Here is a 17,484-nt window from a genome sequence, read left to right as displayed (position 1 = left end):
TCCGCTGAGGCGATAACAACTGTACAGCCTGGGGGACGCTTTTTTCTACGGCTTCTATGCATTTCCCAGTCAGCCAGCAGCTCTGTGGATGGAGTGAAATAAGGTCACGCGGACACTGAGCCGGAACACAAAAGGAAGCTCATAAGAGCAACGTGGTGTTTGTTTCCAATCAGTGCCTGATTTTAATTGGATACATTGATGTGATCTATTAGCTTTTCTTGATCAAGTGAGGCACAATAATAGCAGGTTGTAAATACTCAAAAAAAGAGCATTTATTTGCTGACGTCAAATATAATTGACCTACTTAAATGTGCATAACAGTCCCCTTTTATGTGACAGTGGAATAAAGCAGGTCATAATCCAGGGGAAGAAAATTGGGCTAGTTTGCAACAAATCCCATTTCACAGAATCAAAAACACCAGGATGCTCTGACCCAAGGCGTGTTGTGTCCCAAAGAGCTCCCTTATTGGTTGTTCTCTGTTGCTATGGCACCAGACATCGGATGCTGAAGTTGCATGCGCGACTTCTGCGTCGGTGCAGCAGGAAGTACAGTTGCAGTGATGGAGAGTCATGAGAGATGAGTTGTAGTGTGAGTGTGTGAAGAGACGGAGAGATCTCTGTTTAACTGGACCAAACAAGTCTGACTCACACAGTGTCACCTGTATCATGTGTGCTAGTGTGTGTCCGTGATTGAAACAAAGACAAAGAGAAATAACCTTCAAACGAAGAGCAAACTATAATATTAAACAAATACGAAAAAGAGGCAAACACTTAATCCGGGGCTAAAAGTTGCACAGTTGCAGCTGCAAAATGCAGGAAGGTCAGCTGTCAACAACAACAACAAAAACACAGACTGTGTGAATGTGTAAATGAATAGACTTATGATATATCACTACCCCATAGAGCGCAGTAAGACTCTAATTGCACAACGTTAGGAATATGGAATAGTAGACCAGTGCATGTTACAGTCCTAAAGAACATTCATCATCAGACGCGTCACTGGTGACCAGCCAACTGTGATGCTGTGTTAGCTGTGCCACTCAGGCTGTAAGAAGCTGGGACTTTAAAATGCAAACTCCTGAACCAGACCTAAGAGATTTAATTTACCAAGACGTTCGTGACCTCATTATTCAATAAATAACACAATCTGACATTCAAAATAGGGAGACAGATATTTGTTTTCATAAGAGGAACCTTGAATGTCAGCAACTAGACTCACTCAACATTTTATTTTTTTCATGTTTGTTCTAAAAACAGATAATCCATCAAATATTGCACAGTAAAAACATGTAAAAGTGAAAACACAAGATATTTAAAAAAAATAAAATAATTAAAACCTTCATTAGAAAAGATACAGACAAGTTTCCTACTTTGTAGAAAGTGGAATATGATTTGACTGGTCTCTTTTTTGTGTGCATCTTCTCCTGTTTTGGCCCGAGAGAAACAGTCTGCTGGGTAATGGTTTCTTCCAAAGAAAGCTGCATTGTAAGAGAGTCCTGTTTCTGTCAACGCGGGACATTTGGCAAATGATTACAGACTTCAAATCCATAGACTCTTCAATTTAATCCAATGAGGAGGAAGAAGCTGCAGGTAGTTCATCAGTGACAAGTTCAAAGAGTGCTCCTTCAGAAGGCTTTGCACACAGTGAGCGCTGCGACATCCTATGAGGATCGTCAGGCTCCACGGATTTCAACCAACTCCAACCAGCTCAGAAGTATCGGCTGCATAGAGATCCAGAGTTTTGTTTTCTTCAAAGTGAGACAGATTATTGTAAACCCTCTCCTTTTTAGTTAAGTTTGGCACTAATGCGTATCCACTGAAGAGCCTGTCTGGTGTATTGGACAGCATGAGCGATGCTACTGTGAAGAGTCAATGGCCCAGACAAAGTATTCAAGTAGTTGAAGAACTCTGTAATGAAAAAATGAAGATTAATCTCAAAATATTCCGACTATCATGGGTGTTCACAAACGTCCATTTTACACATGTGGCTTATTTTTTTATGTAAATCTGTGCAGCTCAAAGGAGCTTCTATACCTTTATTCTCCTTTGCGAGGTTGTCTGCCACTTCCCAGTACTCGTAGCTGTACAGGACACTGTTGGTAATGTTCAGGTGGTTTGCTGCCATCTGGTGGATTCGTTGGGGAATGCTTATGAGCGAGGGGAAGGCGCTGGCCCCGTGTGAACCCCGTCCAAGGTGTTTTGCATCGGGTGAGAGGGAAGAAGGGGGTCCTTCTGTGCTCCTTGTGGGGAAAATACATGTACAACAGCGTGGTAGTGATCAATGAGCATTTGGTGGCTGGAATGAAAGCAAATGAATCAAACAGAGATCATGTAATATAATCATTATCCACCTACTTCCCAGAGTCACTCCAACAGGGTGGTGTAGAAGGCACTTTGGGAGAACTCTGTAATGACACCGTAAATTACCCAGATGTTTACATTTTACCAAAACAATTCCAGAAATCTGTATGTGTAAAAGTCTTGATTTTGACCTGTTTTTAGATATACCTTAAAGTAGTCCAGCAGAACTTTGGAATACTTAAATGCATGGTCCTTCTTTAAACGAAACATTTGCCAGTAAAGGAGGGCAAGGCATCGGAAACTGTTGACAACACAAAGAGACTCAGACGAGTCACAAATCATTGTCAAAAAGCAGGTCCTTCAATGTGATGATAGATGTGGCGTAAACAGAGGAAATGACATACGCACCACAGAACCGCCAGCTGTTTGTCTTCCTGTCTCGCTCCGGGGCCGGAGTGGCTCTTCAGCCTCATTGCGTACCTTAAGAAACAGGGCTGTTACCAATTGAGCTGCAGCTCATGTATGTGTATGTCTGAGAGTGTATGTTTGTTTCTCAAATGGTAATGACTTGTATCTGTTTTTGCATGAATGAGCAATTCACCTAATTAGCTCCACTGTCTCTGAGTACATGGTATAAGGAGACTTGGCTTCTAGTGGCCCTTCCTCCATTGCTTTCCCACATTCCATGAAAGAGAGGGCGGCGTCGACGTAATTCACAGCCTTCCCCAGCTTATCCACCTGGATATAAGACATCCAACATAGGTCAGGATGGGAGAGAATATGAAAGGCATAGTTTCATAGCCTCAAGTGTCTAAAACAAGTAGGAATTAGCTGAGAATGTCTTTAGCTCTTTGTAGGAGAATGTTTTATCCAGGAGGTGTTTAGCATAGAAACTCTCAGTTAACTTATCGCTCCATCAAAGGTGTCTCATAACAAATGTGAGGCTCCGCTCTTCACCTTCATTTGCCAGCTTCAGTCATGCCAGACCAACGAGTGGATGCCACAGTGGAAATATTAGGTTAAATATTGGTTTCTCCCTGGGAAAATATTTCTAATTTTTAGCCGATTGCAGATCTGTGGGGGCACAAAATATATTTAAAGATGCAACCCACTGTTGGATAACAGCTAAAGAAATTATGTTTGGATTTTTGGAAACACTATGTGACTGAATCACTCAGTAACTCTTATTTTTTGTCATTTCAAACAAAACCCATGGGGGTTCTTAGATGTACCCGTGGCTAGCTTGCTGGCCAGAAAGATAATGTCGATAAGACATTAGTTAGTTAGTCGTTAGTCGTTTCCCTCTGCTCCCAGTCTTTGTGTGAAGCTCGGCTAAACACGTCCTGGACCAATCTCTTTATGACTTTCTTGGCGAGGGAATATGTTATTCGGCATCTCTCTCCCTGTAAATATACCACATCGCTCAAGAATTCTCGGTGTTATCATTTATTCTATGTTAGCCCTTAACCAGCATTACTGCCATTTACCATTAAAAAAGAAGAAAATTCTCAAGAAGATGCAAAAACGTATCCATGAATGTATCTTTTGTGTTTTAGACTAATGCAGCATCCTCCTTGCTGGTCTCCCAAAATTCAGTGTTTTTACTTCTCCATTTTAAAGCCGCAAATGGCCTTATTAAATACCTCTCTGACTTGCTTAAGTCACTTGACACAGGCCTCCTGGTTGACCAAGACATAGCATTGAAATACACTGTATATAGTTCATACATATGGTTTCTTTATGTTTCTGTGTGAGGTACTTTGTACCTTCCCTGAAGACAAATTGTGTACATAAAGCTGTTTGTGTGCTTGCTTACTGAACACATTGACATTGAAATGTTGCTCAACTTCACATTTTACTCCAAGTCTTAAAGCAAATGGTTGTGTTTTCCAAAAAGGCGGAGTATTTCTTCAATTTCCATGTAATTAAATGTAATAGGATAACTAATAGCTGTAGCCAAAGCAGCAGCTATTCTTCCTGGGGTCTACAATCATTGTACAACATCCCAGTTTTGCTTCACTGTCTGTAATTTATATTCAGACTAAGATCAATGACTCACCATTGCGTCTGCACGGTGCTTCATCCTTTTAGCTTCATGTAAGTAGTACTCAGCATGGTGCGGACTAAGATGCACAGAAATACAGAAAAATAAGTGCTGTGCAGTCGCAATGTCTTTGTCACCAGTATTTCACAACACACCGGTGTCCGGTCAGTCCGTATCAGGCAAACATGAAACAGTGTGGCTCACGTGTCATTGTTCGGCACGACCCCCCTGTGTCCTGCAAGGCCCCAGGACTCGGACGGCGGTTGGGGCTGTCTTGCCATTTTTTCAAATTCCACCTCCATCTTGGGCTGTGGAGTGGACAGGTGAAGAACAAGAGGTGAAATAAACCAAAAAGGCTGCGAGAAATAAAGTTTGGATGATTTAAACAAGTACTTCTCTGTTACACCTTTATAGCAGAATCTCTATTCTTGTCTCTGTTCTTGTGGACGTGGTGCTGCTCTGTAGTCTTTGTTTTGGGGAGAGGCTTGGTGGACTCTGGGCTGTCGGACAGAGGAGACAGGGGAGACAACGGCCTCTTGCTGTCCAAGTACTCCTCCAAGTACCTGCAAGTACACACACCCACATACGTACAATACACGTATTGTATTTGTGCAAACGGTATGATCACACTTGGGTCTGTGAGACTAAGTGGTGTGTTCGGTGTTCTTTTACCCGTTGTGCATGGTCTCCGTCACAAAGTTGCACTCAGCTGTGTGAGATACAGACTCTGTGTGGCCTGAGAGGTCATTTGCCTGAGGAATACTCCTCTTGCTTTCTCTGTGTGACACTCCATTCTCCAACTGGTCACACACAAACACACATGCTTTGAAGAACAAGCCTTTATCAATGCTGACATATTCATGCATGAAAGCGTGCACAGAGACACATCAAGGCAAATATACGCGTTGTCTACCTTGCGTTTCCTTTTGCTGTCTTTCGTCACAGTGTCAGGGACAAACAGGTGTTTCATGGCCTCTCTTTGCTTGTCCCTGGTAGATGAAGGGGAGGAAGAGGAGGTGGTTTTTTTAACAGTGGAACTAGTAGTTCTGTCCGGGACCCTTTTGAGAAGACAGAGGTCTATCTGCACCACTAGATTCCTCAGCCCTCGCTGGGAAGGCGCTGTAGTTTGTTCACCTCGCCCGAATGGGACCAGGGTGTAGAGTTTTTGCTTCCCCTCACTCTGCTGCTCCTCACTTGGATGACCTGAGGTGGGTCCTCTGGGGTGCACAACCTTCGGCCTGTTGGCGTCGGGCCTGCCCAGACTTTGCTGCCCTCTCTTGGGGAGTCTCTTGTAAGAGGTGGAGTCTGCTGGAACTTTGGTGATCGGAGCCTGATATTCAGACTCAGAATCTGAATTTGGAGACGAGGAGATAGAGGGCGAGGCGGATGGCCTGTGAGGAGTTGGGGAACGCGACGGAGGAGGTGATGGCTCTTGCTGTAACTCTCTCTCCTGCTCACTTCTCCCTCCCTTTTTTTTCCTGCCCTGATGGTGGGAGTCGTCTTCAAGGCGGTGTCGCTCAGTGCTGGTCAGCAGTCCTTGTTTGACCTGGACTGTTTGCCATTCACGCCTAAGTTGCTGGTCCCTCCCTCTCCTGTTTTCCCCTCTTGCTGTATCCTCTCTCCTACTCTGCCTCTCTATCACTCCTTCCTCCTCCTCCTCCTCCTCCTCTTCTTCTTCTGCCGAACTATGGATCCAGGGACGTCTATGTAGCTGCTCTTCCGCCAGCCTCTTGTCTTTCTTTCTCTCCTGTTTCCCTTGTTGTTTTTTCCGAGATCTGTCCTCTTTTCTCTCGTGTTCTCTCCCCTCAGCTAGGGTCAGATGATCTCCTCTGAGGTCTACCTCCTGTCCCTTGGACTGGGGTTTCTTCCGTGTTGTTATAGTATGATTAACATGTACAGGAGTTGGGGCTGTAGCCTCCGAAGACTTGGCCCTAGGTTTAAGGCTATTGTTTGATCTCAAGCTCAACCCAGTATTATGATTAGTTGCAGCTTTAGGGGTAGATTGGGATTGAGAACTATGACTAGAGTTGGTTTCACGACTACTGGGAACTAAGTGCTTTGATGTTTTTGGGCTACGTTGTGAGCTAGACTGAAATGAAGGCTTGGCCTTGTGGTTGGAGTTGTGGTTGGATCTGCTACTCTGGATTTGCTCAAAATGTGAAGTGTGTTTGGGAGCCTCAGAGAGCTGTTTAGAACTAGGATGAAAGTTAGACGTGGGTCTAGATTTATGGCTTTGAGTCTGGTTAGAGTTTAAAACAGTAGAAGCCTTTGGTTTGCTTTGGACTCGGTCCTGTGTGGGTCGAGTCTTGGGCCTGTGCTGGTGAGTTGGCCGAAGATGAGTGCTGTTTGTAGGCTTGCTCTTGGGATCGGTATTAGGCAATGGGGTAATCCATGACCTATTTTTTGTCCTGTGGGGATTGGTCGTGTGGCTAGGTTGTGTTCTCTGAACCTCAGGGCAGTGCCGAACCCTGGAAAGAGTAGGTGGGTCTGGACTGGGGCTTCTTGGAAGGTCTCTAAGTATAGGGCTAGGGCTACGGCTGGCTTTCGGGCTCCCGCACGGACTGGGGCAAACACTTGGAACCGGACTGGGTATCGGGCTGTGCCCAGGGCTTGGGCTGGGACTTGGGCATGTGCTGGGGAATGGGCTGGGGCTCGGGCAGAAGCTATAACCAGGGCTAGGTAGGTGGCTGGTGTGGTGGCTGAAATTGAACTGTGGGCTGGGAATAGGGCTTTGGCTAGGGCTGTATTCCTGATTGCTGTCCCAGGACCTGGCTGGAGATGGGGCTCTTTGGGTGTGGGGAGAGGGAGGACGTCCTGGAAGGCTCTGGGAGGGCACTTGGTCACTGCTGGAAGATTTTCTCCGGGACTTCTTCAGCCATTTATCCAACTGCCACTGGGCCGCAGAGGGGTGATCAGTCTTAAGAAAGCACAGAAGAAGAGAGAAAAAAAATATTAATCATAAAGCTACATGAACTTAAAGTGAATCTTTGTGACGCTTAATGCACACCTCCAATGTCTTGGAGACAGGTGCGGAGTTGAGTCTCAGTTCAAAACAGCCCAGATTGTTTAAACACCATTCTGACTACATTTAGTTCCTAGTATAGGTACGACTCTATTCTCATATTTGAAAGAAAAATATTTGAAAGTGACTTAATAAGAAGGATGTTATATGTATGCAGGAAACATACAGTATGTATCATAATTTAAAAGGTGGTCAAGTTGAAACATCTCAATAAGAAGAATAACTTAGTAGTGAACTAGCAGAAAAAGGAAATACTCAAGTAAAGTACAAGTATGTCCAAATTGTACTTACATACAGGACATGAGTACATGCACTTTGTTACATTCCACCACTGTACACATGTCTTTAGATATGTTAGTTCAGAGATAACAAGCACAGCCCTTTAACCATGGGAGGAATGACAAACATCATAAACCACAAAAGAACCATTTAAAATGCATAATAAATAACACATTGCTGACCCAGCTGCTGTTAAAACAATTCAAACTGCAAAAAACGCGACTCTGGATTATGACTCATGTCTAAAAAGTGTGGGTTCACTAAAAATTCCAACTGACATTTTACCCTCCTTTTAATAGCCTACTTTCTACATGGTCACCGTCTCACAGTTCACATATGTGCTTACAGTAGCTCAACCCCCATCCAATTATGCCAAATGAATCACCTAATGTTTACTTAACAACTGGCTTGGCAACCAAAAATGAGACAAACACAAGAAAACGCAGGAATTTCTACTTAAAAAAACAAAGAAAACCCCCCCCAAAAAAACAAAGAGGATACTCACGGCTGGAGAGCAAACTTCTTTCTCTCGCTCACGTTCCCGTTTTTCTCTCGTCGCTGACCAGGAACTAAATTAAACCTCTACTCCTCAAGTCAAACAGTGACCCCCCTCCCCACATCCCTCGCCCTCTTTCCAAAGAAGACACTGCATCTCTTGTACCGTCTCGACTGCTCTCCCTCCTTCTTTTCTGGCCCTCCCTCTTTCTCTCACTACCTGGAACTCTGGATTCGCTGCTTCCATAACTCCAACCCCCATCTCTTCCTTGGGAGACATTTAAACAGTCCACGTAAATGAAAAACACATGGTGAGCACCCCCCACCCCTCTCCTGCCCCCACCCCCAAACACTCCACTCTCTCCCTCTCTATAGGGGCCCGACGTAGTGCATGTTTAGTAATGTAGTCCACTATGTTGTACAGGGCTTTCCATTCATAAAAGAGGAGCAGGTTTCCCCTTCAGTCCCCACATAGCTCACGTCTCAACCCCCATAATGTCCCACGCCTCCAAAAGTCCATCATACCTACCATCGCTAAGTCACCCATACAATACTTTTCTAAAAAAATGATATGCAAGTAGTCCGCATCCTTTGTTTGCACTGTTGTTTGGAAAGCAAAGGTAACTCTAGTTGTAGATGTCAACATGAGATCGAGTCTTGATGACTTCCACCTCCCGAGGGCTTTCCTCTTTAAGACTGGGGCGGTTGACATGACACCCAGGCACTAATTCCCAAAGCTAGCTCTGCCCCTCCTCTTCCTCTCCAACTCACAGTCATTCCTCATTCCTCTGTCCCTCTCCATACCTGCCGTCAACTGCCTCGAGGCCACCACTCCCTGTCGAGAAATCACCCGAGGGCACACAACCAGAGGGAGAGACATACATGCAGGCATGGTCGGAGAAGATTAAGAGCAGAGGAAGAGGAGGATGTGGCTCAGCATTGGTACCTCCTTGCTGTTGCATGGTGGCTGTGCGTTGGCAGGCGATGCAGGGTCAGGGTGAACGTCTGGGCTCTGGCCGGGGCTCCGGGAGGAAAGACTGCTGCTGCACGATTCAACTGTGGAGTTTGAGCCCGAAGAGTCCGAGCTGGAATGTCTCACTCGCCTGCCATGTGTGTGCGCTCGCTGTGCTGACAGGCTGTCAGTCAACACACACACATACATCAGAGTGGGGTCAACGTACGTACATAGTGGAGCACACACACACACACACACACACACACACACGGGCAGACAGATACTGTTGTTAATCACACAATTTAACTGACATTTACAGACAAACACACAATATTGCCACATGACATTTGTAATCAAGTACCTGTGTCCATCCCAGGAAGCTGACCCATGAGTTGCCTTCAGGGACACACACCAAAACAAACAAAGAAACGTATCATCAGCAGCGTAGTGAACAGCTTCTTACACTCAATGTGTTACCTCTGCTGTCTTCAAGTCTTATCATCCTTAGTTGCAAGTACACAAACAGTTCTTAAGTGCGTGGCAGTTGAGCTGTGTGCGTACACTATGAAACACTACCTGAAAAACAGCTTCGGTCAAACTAATTACTGAATTCGTTACAGTCATTATGTCTCTGTCATGCCAGACATTTGGCCCTTCCCACATGGAACTAGAAGACATTGCTATCTTACAAAAGATGCATCTTCCAGTAATGCATATACAAAAACAACATCAGTTACATATTAAGTTATTCTTTGATATACTTTCAAAAACCTATTTATCAAAATGAACTATACACTGAGAAAAAACTGCCACAAGCTACCTAATTGAAACAGCCAACTCAGTCTTTGTGCATGCTCCACATTTATAAGATCTACTTTTTTTTAAAAATCTTCCTTAAAAAGAATACTAATAGTATTAAATGGTTAATATATAAATATTATCTTCAAAGCCCCCTGAGAGTCACCTACCCTTTGAGTGTCATCCTCATCACTGCTCAGCTTCAGGTCATCAGCAAGCATGCTGTGAGCAAAGAAAAACACACGCAATGTTGTACATTTAATCGCTAGAGTTTTCAACAGAGATGCACTGATCCAACCTTTTCTCCCCCAGTACTGATTCTGAGCCCACCTCCACTCAGCCAATACCGATTATTGATCTGATACCAGCGCTCTCTTTTTCACAAATTTAAAATCAACATAAATCACTGTGTGAGACATGGGGATACTTTTCCTGTACAATAACACAATGCCTGGCAATGTTGTGAATTGTATAATCACATTGACAAAGAACCTGTTTCTAATGTGGATTGGTCACATCATGGCCGATACCTGACATAGTTAATTAATTGAAGGACAGTTCTAGCGCTGATACAAATCCATCGTATCAGATTGGTGCATCCATAGTTTTCAACACTTTTGAAGTCTTCTTGAAGATGTTAATTTTCATCAATATCAAACACACAATAACAACATATGTGATTGTCATTGTGAAAAGGTTGCCTTCAAGGAGAGTGTAAACAGGTTTGCCTAATTGTGTCCTCTGAGCAGGGAGGGGCTGGGCACTGAGATAGGTCAGGTACTCTGCAGTATAATTGCAGAGCTCATTGGAATGTAATGAGTGCTCATGGATACATTGGGATGGCAGAAGCTACTTAGAAACCTTGTATTATTTTTCCTGATCTGGACGCCTGCTCTGGTTGGCTCACCCTGTGCTCACCCGGGTAGGTGGAAGGTTCCAGTAATGTGAGGTTGAGAAAGTGAAATGCCATTCATTGGAGCAGGGGGAGAGAGGTGTTGGCAGCTTGCTGTGAAGCTGCAGCTTTCTTTTGTAAGGGTGTTCTTTTTCTCCAGTTAAACTGTAGTTTTATTGAAATGGCCAGGTTTCATTTTGCCCTAAACTTTTTGCTTTGGGGCCAGTGTGTAGCATTCAGAGGAATCTATTGGCAGCGACGGAATATAATATTAATTAAAAAAGCATGTTTTCTTTTGTGTATAAATAGCTAAAAATAAGAATTGTGGTGTTTCTGTTACCTTAGAATGAGCCTTTTATATCTACATAGGAAGCGAGTCCTCTTCATGTTTCTACAGTAGCCCTAAACAGACAAACCAAACACTGGCTCTGGATCATTTGCATTTCCCCGCCAGCCACCGTAGTTTCCTACTTGGCACACGGAAGAAGTTTCAGTTGGCTTACAACTCTGAACATGTGTTTCACAGTAAAAAGAGGATGTAAAGCGAAAACAACCAGGAGCACATCGGTCTCAACTGAAAGCTTTCAGGAATGTTGACTGACCTTTGACCTGACCTTTGTTATGTAGCCTGAAACGCTGTGTTGACTGATTCTATATGTCTATTACCCTTCAATCTCCTTAATGCCTTTGCCTGTAGCTGTGCAAACGATGATGTTCATGATTTCTACCTAATTTTACAACAGTTGTTGAGAAGAAGACATAAATTATGTGTGTGATATATTATATTGTCTATGTTTGATGACCTTCAGTGGATCATATTTCCTCATTACCCACTTACGATTTGTGAGGTGCCACGCGAGGGTGACGGGTCATTCGCAGCGGAACATTCCCCCGACCTCACAGAGGAAGAGAGAGAAAACATATTTAAAATCAGGCAACAAACCATATATTAACCGACTGTAAAGTATTGCACACATCGGACAAGCAAACAGTCGGTGAACACTTACTTTGCCTTTGTGGTGCAGTCGGTAGCTTTGCGTCCTTGGAGAGAAAGAGAACAAAAGATTTTGAGCAAAATTCTGTATTTGCATGTTTAAAAAAGCACTCAGATTTAGCTTTGCACGACAGTAAAATATTATTAGACTCACGATGGACAGTTAAAAAAAAAGAGATAAATATTGATGCCGCACAACCAGAGATATCATCCTCTTTACTCCACACATTCTTCTTCAAAACCCGGCGCCCACATTACCCAGAATGGAACTTGATTGACAGTTTGCTTCTGAGATGCGGGTGTGATATACTGGTAACGCTGTCTTGAGCTGCTAGCCTCGAGATGAGGAGCGGTCTCCAGAGGTCTGGTAAGTTCACTTCTTTGTAACTCCACACCTTCAGATTTTTTATTTATTTTCATACATGAAGCCTTCAGACCAAACCGAGTCTGATAAATTGCCTCAAGTGACATTATTTGAGGCAGTTTATCAGATTCCCCTGTGGAGCCACACACGGTTTCATATAATTTTCACATGCACAGTAATACTCTCCAAGACCTGTAAACAGACTGTAATATGCAAAGTCTGTAACGTCCCCCTCTAATTATCAAAGATAAACAACAAACATATAAACAATACTCACACATAACTTAGAGCTGTAGAGGAGTCGTTGGGCCTGGTCACCCCCGAAGGCTTGCTGGGTCATGTCCTGTGCAACAGAGGACTTTTTAATTTTCTTTCCTTTCGGAGCAGCTTATCTCTCCATTTTAGATTTACACACATAGAGTTCAGAGAGCCTCATTTTACAGCTGACTCGTTATCAGCACGGTTCCTCCCCACCAGGGGGAGTGTGACACGCTATAAATAAGGGTTAGTCTCAGTGTGTAGTGTTGTTTGTAGAACATGAGGTGTGTGTTGTGTGAGAGTGAGCACGTTGCAGCTGTGTCAAGATTTCTGTGCAATCTTTTTTCTTTATCTCCAGCTGTATCTATTTTAAGGTATTTCAAGTATCTGTTATATTTTTATGATCTTTTTTTTTAATGTTTCACAGCTCTTTTCTCTTTTGAAAAGTGAATGTTTTTGTGTTCACTAAGTGAGCAAATTAAAGATCCTGGTTCTATTTGTATGTGAAGCAATTTACGTGTTGTTCACTGCTGTGACAAACATCACAGCAGTTATAATGGCCAACGAAAAAGGGGGGTTATGTACTACATACCAAGTGGTCTTTTAACAGAAAGTTATTCAAAGACTAATTGGGTGATTATTAATTTTCCTCATTTATGAAAGATAAATATGGGTTTGCTGGTTACAATCTCTTGACTTTAAAGATTTGATTGCATTTCTTAATTACTTATCAAAGTTAATTGAATACATTTAGGGAAAACATTAAATTTCAAGCCATCAGTTCATGCCGAATTAACTTGTGATATTATCTTTTTTTTGGGGGGTGAGGGGTTACACACTAAAAGATTAATGAATCATTAATAAAATAAACAATGCATTCATTAAAGATGAAAATAATTGTTGGCTGCAACCGTATTCAACAATGGGACACAGTTTAGTTAACATATGAATGCACCCACCCTGCACAAGTAGATGATATCTCACCTATAGCTGGTACAACAGCAACATTTCCGCACCTGATTAGATATTCACCAAAAAGCCATGTCTGCCATGTCTTAGTCAGTGTCACTGTCTATATGTGTTTTTGAATAGATATTCATCTGACATAAACAATAACAAGTAAAAAAGAAAGAGGATGAGGCAGGCTTGTCAGAGGAGTGAATATTCTGAGCCATTTTGACTTAACAAAACAGTATTTACTAAAACATGATGAATTACAAATTACGCAGTATTTTATATTTCAAATACATGTGGCGAATGCTCACAGTTCAGTGACACGCTTGTATCACTGCTCACCATGAGGGAAGACTTAAGTGATAATTGCATATGATTGTACACCTGGCCTATTATGAACATGTATCCTGTTTCTTATTTGTTCTCCATGCACGGTACTCAAGAGGAACGCACCCACATGGAGAGAGCTCTGCCTCCATAGTGCATCTTTGCTTTTGCTCTGATTATAATCTCTGTTGATTGGATTGCCCGCAGTCCCACTCAGACAAACCAGACCTCATGGATGCTGACAAAATGGCCTGATTTTGGAAAATGTTAGCATGACCGTGGTCCTCCGCTGTGTCCTGATGTGGAAGCACGGGGGTTCAGTGTGTAATGCACATGCGTGTGACGATCACCGGGCGAGGGACGACAGTGAAAAACAGTGAGCTAGATCTTGAAAAGGTCACGTTTTATCTGCTCGGATGTCATGGAAGAGTGGGTGTGTATTCACACACCTACTCTCATGTCTGTGTTTGCTAAATATGAAGCTTCAGTCAGCCAGTAGTCACTTAACACAGCTTGGAGAAGCAAAAGTCAAGAAGAAGTCTACATGACCCCCACGGCCATTTTTTACAGGCATTTTTAAAACGCTTAAATACAACATGTTAATTACTGAGTTTAGCGGTAATTTAGCCTAGTTGGCAGATTGTGGTACCTTCAGAGAGAGCTAAGCTAGCTGCTCCCCCTGTTTCAAGTTTGTATGCTAAGGATTTTATGCTAAGCTAACCAGCTGCTGGCTGTAGCTCACCTAACTCTCTGCAAGAAATCAAATAATCACAAAATAATCACAAAATAATCACAACATAATCACAAAATAATCACAAAATAATCACAACATAATCACAAAATAATCACAAAATAGCAAATCATTTCTTTACCTCGAGTCTACCAGAAGGAATGTTCCCAGTTTCATTCTATCAAATGCAAAGACGCTTATTAGATGACACATCTTTTATGAACCTGGCAGGTGAGTCTGCTTTTCTTCCTCCTCCTCTTCCTCCTCCTCACTCCTGTCATGCTCTACAGTAAGCCCCGGAGGGAAAGTGTTTCCTCTCTCTGCTCATCCTTTCACTTGGTTATCTCTCCTGCAGTCACCAAGGACACAGCACCAGCTCTCACCCCTTCCCTCCTTCAACAACAACAAGGTTTCCCAGGTGGAGCATTATGTGTTGCTATCTTCCTTCTCCACCGCATGTTCGTATCTCTAATCTCCTCCTCCGCTCCCCCTATCTGCCCCACACTGGTGACAGGACCCATACACATGACACATCCTCTGCATTTTAAAACCTCCACCATAACAGGAAAAATAGGTAGAAACCTCAGGACCACCTCGGTACCTCGGAAAAAAACCTTGATTAATTTATTCATAGTGTCTGCGACTAGTATTAGATAATCAATCATCTCTTTTATTGGGTTCCTGCTCTCCAATGTAAGGGGTTTACTGCTTTTTTCTTTTTTATGGCATTGTAAACAAGATGAATTTACTGAGTCCAGCATCTACAATCTGCAGCTTTTTAGTGTTTGAATTTATTTTAATATGAAGATCAAGACATTTTTCCCAATGTTGTCTCATATTAGTCCAAAACGGATCAAACGAAGATAAGATATAATTACGTGCAAATTCCAAAAATATATAACCCACAATATGACATTTAATGAGGGATGAATCTGAATTATTGCAAATGTTTGTCGATTATTAATACTGTTATGACTATTACTTTTAATAATGAAAAAAAAGTAATGATTTACCTCCAGAATATATTTGGCACAGCTGTTGTGTTGGCTTCTTGTTACCTGTGCAAACAGAGGAAAGGAGGTGATGTCAATGAGGAGAAACCCACAGGAAGTTAAGACTCACAGTGGATCAGAGGGAGTTTGGTGACACGTCAGAACAACAGACACAAGTCCAGTAATGAGACAAGCACATGGAGAAAGCACACACACCATATTGTGGCATCTAAATGAAGGTGTCTCATCTAAAATCTAGTCCTACGCAAGTTCAACAGCAAATATAGCTGTGCACATAGACATAGACACACGGCTCATAGCCTCATTCATATCTTTCACGCGTCGTAGCTCAAGATGTGAACTTTCAGTCTCTCTCACAAAGAACACACATGCACACGCACACACACACACACACACACACACACACACACACACACACACACACACACACACTTTCCGCACTCTGCTTCCCGCCTTTTTGCTTCAACATTCACAACTCAATGTCACACTTTACTGTAAACCTCATACACACACACACACACACACACACACACACACACACACACACACACACACACACACACACACACACACACACACACAGTAATTGTGAGAGTTGAGATGGGGTTGTTGATGACTCATATCTTAGAAATCACAGCTGCAGATGATCAGACGGATGCTGATTCTGTTGAAAGCAACTTTCTGTTTCCACCCGCGTGAGGCAACCCTGCTCTCCCTCCTCCACGTCTCTCCCCACCTTGTCTTCACCTTGTTGGCACAAAAGCATGCAGGGACCCATGCTGCTCCAGCTTTGATCAATATACTCTACATTACTGTATGCAACTGTGGAGGTGCTTTCCATTTTATTTCTTTTTGTTTCCTTCTGACTGGGAGTTTTGTTTGAAAACAGATTTTTTATTTGTACCCAAAAATATTGTTTCCTTCAGTTCCTCATTCATAATACTCATCACACTCACTATATTTGTTTGGTTTTCTGTTGACTTTTTTCTTGTTCTGAATTTCTGTATTTCTATGTGGACCTCATCCGCTGAACACTTACATTTTATCTTTATTATCTCGAACATTTCCTTTATACGTCATATCCCATTTCATTTAGGTGATTTGCTTTTTTTTCTCTTATGCCTTACTCTGTCTTCTGTGCCATCTGTGCAGCATAAGTATGCACAGCAGAAAATGTGTGTGTGTGTAGTGCAGCGTGCATGTGTGAGTGTATGAAACTGCCTCTTCTTGCATGCATGACTCACTAAGGTCAATGTCTCAGTGGCTGTACTCTTAAGCCCGCGGATGTAAAACTGTGTGTGTGTGTGTGTGTGTGTGTGTGTGTGTGTGTGTGTGTGTGTGTGTGTGTGTGTGTGTGTGTGAAAACTGTCTGATTATTACAGCCACAAGGCAGTTATGGGGCCGCAAGCGCTAAATGAAAAACATAAACACAGACAGCCAGTATTTTACCATCCTTGTGACGTTGCACAAGAAAAAACCAGGCCTGCTTCCTCAGTTTGCACTTACACGCCCATTAGAATGGATACTATCATGTGCAATATGTTTCACATGTCCATATACCAGCAGCACCACAGGCTACAGCTCTGGTGCAATACCCTGATGAGTAAACTCCCCCAGGGCCAAACAAACCACAAGCCATCATAACAAGCATCGTACAAGCCAACTAGAGTGCACCACCTGTTACATTCTCAAAGTATCAGCAATTACTGAAGTTATTTCCAGCTATTTCCAGTTTCTAGTCAGACTTCCATCTGTGTTGAGTGCCTTAAAGTGAAACCTGAAACAATTTGAATCTGTAAACTGAATCTTTATGAAGATAGGAGCACAACATGCACACCTCTGCCGGAATTATCCTCTTATTTTATTTCAGTAGTTTAATTTCTTTACGAATTACCTGCAGGTATTCTCCATGTACAATGTGGTGACTTTAAACATGCACCTCAAGCATCAAATCGGCTATAATCCTCAGTCCATGCTCCCTCTCACCTGAGAATACGCGCATCTGAGTAGAAAACAGCCGATGGAAAGTTTCCCTTTGCCAGCGAGGACAGTAGGCAT

The 17,484-nt window shown here is 42.9% G+C and overlaps 1 protein-coding gene across 1 annotated transcript; it reads right to left on the bottom strand.

The window, feature by feature from the left end:
• Window positions 1-1,214: 1,214 nt before the first annotated feature.
• aff3 (AF4/FMR2 family, member 3) lies at window positions 1,215-17,484 on the bottom strand (the record flags this gene model as incomplete). Its single annotated transcript, XM_079230660.1, has 19 exons — window positions 1,215-1,908; window positions 2,035-2,240; window positions 2,356-2,405; window positions 2,509-2,602; window positions 2,710-2,781; window positions 2,903-3,039; window positions 4,361-4,424; window positions 4,550-4,653; window positions 4,752-4,908; window positions 5,018-5,145; window positions 5,259-7,262; window positions 9,088-9,277; window positions 9,458-9,492; window positions 10,065-10,116; window positions 11,625-11,682; window positions 11,794-11,827; window positions 12,428-12,487; window positions 15,427-15,471; window positions 17,413-17,484. 19 exons carry the CDS (start codon window positions 17,482-17,484, stop codon window positions 1,787-1,789), a joined length of 3,684 nt encoding a protein of 1,227 aa, XP_079086786.1. The 3' UTR covers window positions 1,215-1,786.

The sequence above is a fragment of the Taurulus bubalis genome (assembly GCF_910589615.1).
Source record: "Taurulus bubalis genome assembly, chromosome: 15".
Lineage (NCBI taxonomy): Eukaryota > Metazoa > Chordata > Actinopteri > Perciformes > Cottidae > Taurulus > Taurulus bubalis.
The sequence above is the reverse complement of the archived record's forward strand: the minus strand, read 5'-3'. Positions and strand labels throughout refer to the sequence as shown.